The 10,077-nt window shown below is 32.9% G+C and overlaps 3 protein-coding genes and 1 pseudogene across 3 annotated transcripts; 1 reads left to right on the forward strand and 3 right to left on the reverse strand.

The window, feature by feature from the left end:
* Positions 1–781: 781 nt before the first annotated feature.
* LOC137815781 (uncharacterized) lies at positions 782–2,185 on the reverse strand. The gene has a single exon (XM_068618894.1). It carries the CDS (start codon positions 2,183–2,185, stop codon positions 782–784), a length of 1,404 nt encoding a protein of 467 aa, XP_068474995.1.
* A 1,937-nt stretch (positions 2,186–4,122) lies between these two features.
* On the reverse strand, positions 4,123–5,529 carry LOC137815782 (uncharacterized). Its single transcript, XM_068618895.1, has one exon. The coding sequence runs from the start codon at positions 5,527–5,529 to the stop codon at positions 4,123–4,125; it is 1,407 nt and encodes a 468-aa protein (XP_068474996.1).
* Positions 5,530–7,466: 1,937 nt separating this feature from the next.
* On the reverse strand, positions 7,467–8,873 carry LOC137815783 (uncharacterized). The gene has a single exon (XM_068618896.1). It carries the CDS (start codon positions 8,871–8,873, stop codon positions 7,467–7,469), a length of 1,407 nt encoding a protein of 468 aa, XP_068474997.1.
* A 412-nt stretch (positions 8,874–9,285) lies between these two features.
* On the forward strand, positions 9,286–9,391 carry LOC137816787 (small nucleolar RNA R71; annotated as a pseudogene).
* Positions 9,392–10,077: the final 686 nt, after the last annotated feature.

Below are 10,077 nucleotides of genomic sequence, written 5' to 3' on the forward strand. Positions count from 1 at the left end.
AAGCAACCACAACTGTCAATTCATCAGTAAAACCCTCAAAATTGTTTAAGGTTCACACACTCACTTGGTTTAAATGGTCTCATTCCTTTTTGTCTTGTCATTATCTGTCCTAATCAATCATCCTGTTAAATTTCCATGTATCATAATTTTAACTACATTTGAATAGGGATTCAATCATATTTTCTTTTCTAACCTGTGTCTAATTCATCTCACTATTTAATATCTAAACACAAATTCTTTTTTCCACAATTCAAAATTAATATTCTAGTTCTTTTTTTTATTTGAGAAAAATAAACTAGAAAACAAACAAATTAAAACTGGAAATTTATTCAAGAAAGATAATTCAAAACCTAAAACTAACAAACTAACAAAAACAACAAATTTATTCAAAATACAAAATAAGCAATTAAAACAAACAAAAAACAAAATAACCGAAAAATAAAATAAAATAAATAAAAACTAAACAGAAAATAAAATTCAAATAATTGAAAAGAAAAGAGAATTAGAAAGATAAAACCATATTTTTGCTCAATCCTCTCTTCTTAAGAAGTCATCCAGCTTTTTGTTAAAATCTTTATCTATAGTCTTGCTTCATTTGCTGGATCTGCCCCCTTGACTAATAGAACCTGTCCTCAGGTCAAAATACCTACAAAATGATTAAGAGGCATACAAGATTTTTATTTTTGAAAAATAAAATAAATAAAGGTAACAACATAAAACTAAAATGTGGGTTGGGTTGCCTCCTAGTAAGCGCGTCGTATAGCTTAACGAAAGTTTGTTATCAAGGAGGATATTTATCTTGTTCCACCCGTGCTTTTGTTATCACTTTTGTCCGTCTTGAATATGGCTCTTCAACTTCAATTTTTCCGTCCTTCTTCAATTCCTTGATGACCCATAATTTTCTCGTTTTCTTCCTTCCTCTACCCCTACCTGTGTTGAGCATGATAGGTTGTCCTGGACGATACTCCTCTCCTTCCACTAGCTTTCCTTGATTGTCTCCTTTTGCCTCTAACTTTTCATGACGTATAACTTTCTCCTTTGACTTTGAACTCTTCATCTTTTCACTATTTCTTGGAATTTCCTCTTGTTTCCCAGTCTCATCTGCAGTACAGTTGGTTACATCATTAAAAAGATTAAATTTTACCTCTTCATGAGACCTTACAAGAATTTCTCCCTTGTCAACATCAACTATGACTTTAGCAGTTTTCATTAAAGGTCTGCCGAGAATCAAAGGGACCTCCTCATCTGCTTTCATGTCCAGGATAACAAAATCCACCAGAAATATGAATTTGTCTATTTGCATAAGGATATCTTCAACCACACCATAGGGATACTTCACTGTTCTGTCAGGAAATTGTAACTGCATCTTGGAGGGTTTAACCTCCAAGTTACCTATCTGTCTTAACATGGATAATGGCATCAAATTTACACTTGACCCTAAGTCCAATAAAGCATTATACACAAATAAATTACCAATTGACACAGAAATAGTAAAACTCCCTGGATCCTTGAATTTCTTTGGCAAAGTTTTCGAGAAACTGCTCCCTGCTTCCTTCTCTCCATATTTATTTTCAAAACAACATATCTTCCTTCTAACTTCATCAAAATATGTCTTTTTCTCTGGCCATCCTGCAAAATAATTTTTTGGAAGCAAATTGTCAGAAAATAATCCTTCCTTTTCTTTTTTTATGTTCATGTGGAATATTTCTTTTGCGATTTCTACAATTTCACAATTTTCTCCCTCTTCCTTATTTTTTCCCTTTTCTTTTTCAACCTTCACCATCTCACCATTTTCTTCTCTGGTTTTCTCATCACCCTCAGTAGTGATGTTATTGCAATGCTCCTTGGGGTTGGTGGTAGTGTTAGCTGAGAATTGGCCAATTTTCCCTTCTACAGTTTGTGTGAGTTGTGACATTTGTTTAACTAGCCGTCCTATCTGAGTTTCCATGCTCCTAATCGAAGCCATACTATTTTCCTGTGTACTCACAATCTTTGACAAAACATCTTCCACTTTATTCATCATGTCAGGAATAGATGGAGAATTCGATTGATGCTGCTGTTGGAAAGACCCTTGCTTGTTGGATGAATTAAAGTCTTGCTTCCATCCAAAATTTTGATTTTGATTATTTTTCCAACCTTGAGGATAATTGTTGGAAAAACCGCCTTGCCTTCCTTGATTGCCCATATAATTCACCTCAGCTTCAGATGTGTTGTTCTAATAAGAACAGTGACCATTAGGATGATCACCTCCACAAAAATCACACCTGAGAGGTACATTTTGACTTTGGAGTGATTGAACACCAAATTTGGGAATAAAATACTCTTATTCAAATAAAAATCATAAAAAATATAAAAAGGTATAAATTCATAAATTAGGGATTATTTTATATGTAAATTAGCAATAAATCCTCATAAGTGCCTATATTTTAATATGAAATATTACTGAAATTAAGCACTTATCACTCTCCCCAACTTAGAATCTTGCTTGTCCTCAAGCAAAGTAAATGAATATATTTGAATTTAAATATCAAACAACTTAATTCACTAAACAACATATCAAATTAGAAACTTATGATGCTTCCAAATTTAAATATAAATTATAGACACAATCAACTTCCAAGATCAAATCAAAACAAACAAATGACAATTCATCAAGGAATATCTTCTCATATGCGCTCACAGGTAAGTGTTTCTCTCTATTTTCACTGAATCATAACAAATCACAGTTGCTTTTCATTTCATCTTCAAATCACAAACATATTAGAAACATGAATCTTGAGGTCTTTTTCAAGGTTGTAATGAGGCTGCGCTTCCAAAAAATATTGGTTTTTCTTATATAACAAAATGCACATCTTAAAGAAGAAGAACATACCTACAATTCAATTATAGAGAACATATATGTTATCTAATTACCACTTTCTTTCGATGTCACCTTTTTCCTCATTTTCTTTCTTTTCATGATTTTCATGAAATTTTTTTCTATCTTTATTTTCTTATTTCTTTTTCTTCTTCTGTTTCTCTTTCTTTTTTGTTTTGTTTTCAATAATAGGAAAAGATTCTTCCTATTTTCAACTTTTTGAACGTTCAAAATCAGAACCAACCATTCCCTTTTCTATATGTATTGCATCTATGTTCTCCTTCCTTAGACATGCTAAAGGGTAGAAAATTATATCAATAAAGGTTAAGGTGCAATATTAACAAAAAAATTCTTGGGCCAAAGGGATATAAAAAAAATGGAATTCTAATATAAAGGTTGGATTTTTGGCCCTGGCTCCTAATTAACACAAACAAATGCCTCAATCATCTTCATGCTCTTTTATGATGCAACAAAAATAAAAATTAAGCAACCACAACTGTCAATTCATCAGTAAAACCCTCAAAATTGTTTAAGGTTCACACACTCACTTGGTTTAAATGGTCTCATTCCTTTTTGTCTTGTCATTATCTGTCCTAATCAATCATCCTGTTAAATTTCCATGTATCATAATTTTAACTACATTTGAATAGGGATTCAATCATATTTTCTTTTCTAACCTGTGTCTAATTCATCTCACTATTTAATATCTAAACACAAATTCTTTTTTCCACAATTCAAAATTAATATTCTAGTTCTTTTTTTTATTTGAGAAAAATAAACTAGAAAACAAACAAATTAAAACTGGAAATTTATTCAAGAAAGATAATTCAAAACCTAAAACTAACAAACTAACAAAAACAACAAATTTATTCAAAATACAAAATAAGCAATTAAAACAAACAAAAAACAAAATAACCGAAAAATAAAATAAAATAAATAAAAACTAAACAGAAAATAAAATTCAAATAATTGAAAAGAAAAGAGAATTAGAAAGATAAAACCATATTTTTGCTCAATCCTCTCTTCTTAAGAAGTCATCCAGCTTTTTGTTAAAATCTTTATCTATAGTCTTGCTTCATTTGCTGGATCTGCCCCCTTGACTAATAGAACCTGTCCTCAGGTCAAAATACCTACAAAATGATTAAGAGGCATACAAGATTTTTTTTTTTGAAAAATAAAATAAATAAAGGTAACAACATAAAACTAAAATGTGGGTTGGGTTGCCTCCTAGTAAGCGCGTCGTATAGCTTAACGAAAGTTTGTTATCAAGGAGGATATTTATCTTGTTCCACCCGTGCTTTTGTTATCACTTTTGTCCGTCTTGAATATGGCTCTTCAACTTCAATTTTTCCGTCCTTCTTCAATTCCTTGATGACCCATAATTTTCTCGTTTTCTTCCTTCCTCTACCCCTACCTGTGTTGAGCATGATAGGTTGTCCTGGACGATACTCCTCTCCTTCCACTAGCTTTCCTTGATTGTCTCCTTTTGCCTCTAACTTTTCATGACGTATAACTTTCTCCTTTGACTTTGAACTCTTCATCTTTTCACTATTTCTTGGAATTTCCTCTTGTTTCCCAGTCTCATCTGCAGTACAGTTGGTTACATCATTAAAAAGATTAAATTTTACCTCTTCATCATGAGACCTTACAAGAATTTCTCCCTTGTCAACATCAACTATGACTTTAGCAGTTTTCATTAAAGGTCTGCCGAGAATCAAAGGGACCTCCTCATCTGCTTTCATGTCCAGGATAACAAAATCCACCAGAAATATGAATTTGTCTATTTGCATAAGGATATCTTCAACCACACCATAGGGATACTTCACTGTTCTGTCAGGAAATTGTAACTGCATCTTGGAGGGTTTAACCTCCAAGTTACCTATCTGTCTTAACATGGATAATGGCATCAAATTTACACTTGACCCTAAGTCCAATAAAGCATTATACACAAATAAATTACCAATTGACACAGAAATAGTAAAACTCCCTGGATCCTTGAATTTCTTTGGCAAAGTTTTCGAGAAACTGCTCCCTGCTTCCTTCTCTCCATATTTATTTTCAAAACAACATATCTTCCTTCTAACTTCATCAAAATATGTCTTTTTCTCTGGCCATCCTGCAAAATAATTTTTTGGAAGCAAATTGTCAGAAAATAATCCTTCCTTTTCTTTTTTTATGTTCATGTGGAATATTTCTTTTGCGATTTCTACAATTTCACAATTTTCTCCCTCTTCCTTATTTTTTCCCTTTTCTTTTTCAACCTTCACCATCTCACCATTTTCTTCTCTGGTTTTCTCATCACCCTCAGTAGTGATGTTATTGCAATGCTCCTTGGGGTTGGTGGTAGTGTTAGCTGAGAATTGGCCAATTTTCCCTTCTACAGTTTGTGTGAGTTGTGACATTTGTTTAACTAGCCGTCCTATCTGAGTTTCCATGCTCCTAATCGAAGCCATACTATTTTCCTGTGTACTCACAATCTTTGACAAAACATCTTCCACTTTATTCATCATGTCAGGAATAGATGGAGAATTCGATTGATGCTGCTGTTGGAAAGACCCTTGCTTGTTGGATGAATTAAAGTCTTGCTTCCATCCAAAATTTTGATTTTGATTATTTTTCCAACCTTGAGGATAATTGTTGGAAAAACCGCCTTGCCTTCCTTGATTGCCCATATAATTCACCTCAGCTTCAGATGTGTTGTTCTAATAAGAACAGTGACCATTAGGATGATCACCTCCACAAAAATCACACCTGAGAGGTACATTTTGACTTTGGAGTGATTGAACACCAAATTTGGGAATAAAATACTCTTATTCAAATAAAAATCATAAAAAATATAAAAAGGTATAAATTCATAAATTAGGGATTATTTTATATGTAAATTAGCAATAAATCCTCATAAGTGCCTATATTTTAATATGAAATATTACTGAAATTAAGCACTTATCACTCTCCCCAACTTAGAATCTTGCTTGTCCTCAAGCAAAGTAAATGAATATATTTGAATTTAAATATCAAACAACTTAATTCACTAAACAACATATCAAATTAGAAACTTATGATGCTTCCAAATTTAAATATAAATTATAGACACAATCAACTTCCAAGATCAAATCAAAACAAACAAATGACAATTCATCAAGGAATATCTTCTCATATGCGCTCACAGGTAAGTGTTTCTCTCTATTTTCACTGAATCATAACAAATCACAGTTGCTTTTCATTTCATCTTCAAATCACAAACATATTAGAAACATGAATCTTGAGGTCTTTTTCAAGGTTGTAATGAGGCTGCGCTTCCAAAAAATATTGGTTTTTCTTATATAACAAAATGCACATCTTAAAGAAGAAGAACATACCTACAATTCAATTATAGAGAACATATATGTTATCTAATTACCACTTTCTTTCGATGTCACCTTTTTCCTCATTTTCTTTCTTTTCATGATTTTCATGAAATTTTTTTCTATCTTTATTTTCTTATTTCTTTTTCTTCTTCTGTTTCTCTTTCTTTTTTGTTTTGTTTTCAATAATAGGAAAAGATTCTTCCTATTTTCAACTTTTTGAACGTTCAAAATCAGAACCAACCATTCCCTTTTCTATATGTATTGCATCTATGTTCTCCTTCCTTAGACATGCTAAAGGGTAGAAAATTATATCAATAAAGGTTAAGGTGCAATATTAACAAAAAAATTCTTGGGCCAAAGGGATATAAAAAAAATGGAATTCTAATATAAAGGTTGGATTTTTGGCCCTGGCTCCTAATTAACACAAACAAATGCCTCAATCATCTTCATGCTCTTTTATGATGCAACAAAAATAAAAATTAAGCAACCACAACTGTCAATTCATCAGTAAAACCCTCAAAATTGTTTAAGGTTCACACACTCACTTGGTTTAAATGGTCTCATTCCTTTTTGTCTTGTCATTATCTGTCCTAATCAATCATCCTGTTAAATTTCCATGTATCATAATTTTAACTACATTTGAATAGGGATTCAATCATATTTTCTTTTCTAACCTGTGTCTAATTCATCTCACTATTTAATATCTAAACACAAATTCTTTTTTCCACAATTCAAAATTAATATTCTAGTTCTTTTTTTTATTTGAGAAAAATAAACTAGAAAACAAACAAATTAAAACTGGAAATTTATTCAAGAAAGATAATTCAAAACCTAAAACTAACAAACTAACAAAAACAACAAATTTATTCAAAATACAAAATAAGCAATTAAAACAAACAAAAAACAAAATAACCGAAAAATAAAATAAAATAAATAAAAACTAAACAGAAAATAAAATTCAAATAATTGAAAAGAAAAGAGAATTAGAAAGATAAAACCATATTTTTGCTCAATCCTCTCTTCTTAAGAAGTCATCCAGCTTTTTGTTAAAATCTTTATCTATAGTCTTGCTTCATTTGCTGGATCTGCCCCCTTGACTAATAGAACCTGTCCTCAGGTCAAAATACCTACAAAATGATTAAGAGGCATACAAGATTTTTTTTTTTGAAAAATAAAATAAATAAAGGTAACAACATAAAACTAAAATGTGGGTTGGGTTGCCTCCTAGTAAGCGCGTCGTATAGCTTAACGAAAGTTTGTTATCAAGGAGGATATTTATCTTGTTCCACCCGTGCTTTTGTTATCACTTTTGTCCGTCTTGAATATGGCTCTTCAACTTCAATTTTTCCGTCCTTCTTCAATTCCTTGATGACCCATAATTTTCTCGTTTTCTTCCTTCCTCTACCCCTACCTGTGTTGAGCATGATAGGTTGTCCTGGACGATACTCCTCTCCTTCCACTAGCTTTCCTTGATTGTCTCCTTTTGCCTCTAACTTTTCATGACGTATAACTTTCTCCTTTGACTTTGAACTCTTCATCTTTTCACTATTTCTTGGAATTTCCTCTTGTTTCCCAGTCTCATCTGCAGTACAGTTGGTTACATCATTAAAAAGATTAAATTTTACCTCTTCATCATGAGACCTTACAAGAATTTCTCCCTTGTCAACATCAACTATGACTTTAGCAGTTTTCATTAAAGGTCTGCCGAGAATCAAAGGGACCTCCTCATCTGCTTTCATGTCCAGGATAACAAAATCCACCAGAAATATGAATTTGTCTATTTGCATAAGGATATCTTCAACCACACCATAGGGATACTTCACTGTTCTGTCAGGAAATTGTAACTGCATCTTGGAGGGTTTAACCTCCAAGTTACCTATCTGTCTTAACATGGATAATGGCATCAAATTTACACTTGACCCTAAGTCCAATAAAGCATTATACACAAATAAATTACCAATTGACACAGAAATAGTAAAACTCCCTGGATCCTTGAATTTCTTTGGCAAAGTTTTCGAGAAACTGCTCCCTGCTTCCTTCTCTCCATATTTATTTTCAAAACAACATATCTTCCTTCTAACTTCATCAAAATATGTCTTTTTCTCTGGCCATCCTGCAAAATAATTTTTTGGAAGCAAATTGTCAGAAAATAATCCTTCCTTTTCTTTTTTTATGTTCATGTGGAATATTTCTTTTGCGATTTCTACAATTTCACAATTTTCTCCCTCTTCCTTATTTTTTCCCTTTTCTTTTTCAACCTTCACCATCTCACCATTTTCTTCTCTGGTTTTCTCATCACCCTCAGTAGTGATGTTATTGCAATGCTCCTTGGGGTTGGTGGTAGTGTTAGCTGAGAATTGGCCAATTTTCCCTTCTACAGTTTGTGTGAGTTGTGACATTTGTTTAACTAGCCGTCCTATCTGAGTTTCCATGCTCCTAATCGAAGCCATACTATTTTCCTGTGTACTCACAATCTTTGACAAAACATCTTCCACTTTATTCATCATGTCAGGAATAGATGGAGAATTCGATTGATGCTGCTGTTGGAAAGACCCTTGCTTGTTGGATGAATTAAAGTCTTGCTTCCATCCAAAATTTTGATTTTGATTATTTTTCCAACCTTGAGGATAATTGTTGGAAAAACCGCCTTGCCTTCCTTGATTGCCCATATAATTCACCTCAGCTTCAGATGTGTTGTTCTAATAAGAACAGTGACCATTAGGATGATCACCTCCACAAAAATCACACCTGAGAGGTACATTTTGACTTTGGAGTGATTGAACAGCATGCAACTTTTGGGGTAATTGGGTCATCTATGCGGTCAGTTGCTCAAGTTGTTGTGTCAGAATTTTATTTTGAGCTAGCAATGCATCTGCAGTGTTTAACTCCAATACTCCTCTTTTTTGATGATTTTGTCTAACATGTTGAGCTTGATAGTCAGTTTTGGCCAAAGCTTCTATAATCCTCATTGCTTGATCTGCATCAACAACCATCATTGTGCCACTAGCCGCGGCATCTAGGAGCATCTTTGTATTTGATCTGAGACCATTAATAAATATGCTTAGTTGAGCAATATCTTCAAAACCATGGTTTGGGCATTTTCTCAGCATCCTCTTGAATCTCTCCCATGTCTCACAGAAAGACTCTTCTACTCCTTGTCTGAACATAGATATTTCAGACTTAGCATTGATGTAACTAGAGATTGGGAAAAATCTTTGCAAACTTTTTTCCTCCACATCCTTCCATTTGGTTAAACTCTGATTAGGATGAGATATAAGGATGAGATATAAGCCACTCCTTTGCTTTCCCTGCCAAAGAAAAAGGAAATAAACGCATGTATACACTCTCAAGATCACCTGATTGGAAACCCATAGTTCCCACCAATTCATAAAAAGTAGCCAAGTGTGTATGAGGATCCTCATGATCCATCGCCGTGAATTGATTGGTACTAATGAGGGTAAGGAACGCAGGCTTCATCTCCAAGGCCCTGTTAGTTGCAGGCACTGCAATGCTAGAAAAGTGTCTAGGCCCTTGATGTATGGCGTAATCTCCAAGAGTTCTTCTAGGAGGTGGTGTTTCCTCCCCGCCATGTTGTTATTCTCCTGGAAAATATCAATGGAAAAAGAAGAAGATGTGGAAGAATACTCTCTATTATCTTCTTGATTCTCTTTTGTCTTTGATTTTTGATTTTTTCTAGTCACCTTCTCAATTTCTGCTTCAAATAGCAAGTGGTCTTCTGGAACTTGACCTCTCAATATCATATAAAAAAAGCTAATGCAAGGGTTAGAAGGAAAAATTCACAAGTAGTAACCGCAATTTTATACTTTATATTATTTATTATTTTTATTTTAATTTTTTAATTTTTTTTCGAAA

Source organism: Phaseolus vulgaris, chromosome 1 (genome assembly GCF_000499845.2).
Source record: "Phaseolus vulgaris cultivar G19833 chromosome 1, P. vulgaris v2.0, whole genome shotgun sequence".
NCBI classification, from domain to species: domain Eukaryota; kingdom Viridiplantae; phylum Streptophyta; class Magnoliopsida; order Fabales; family Fabaceae; genus Phaseolus; species Phaseolus vulgaris.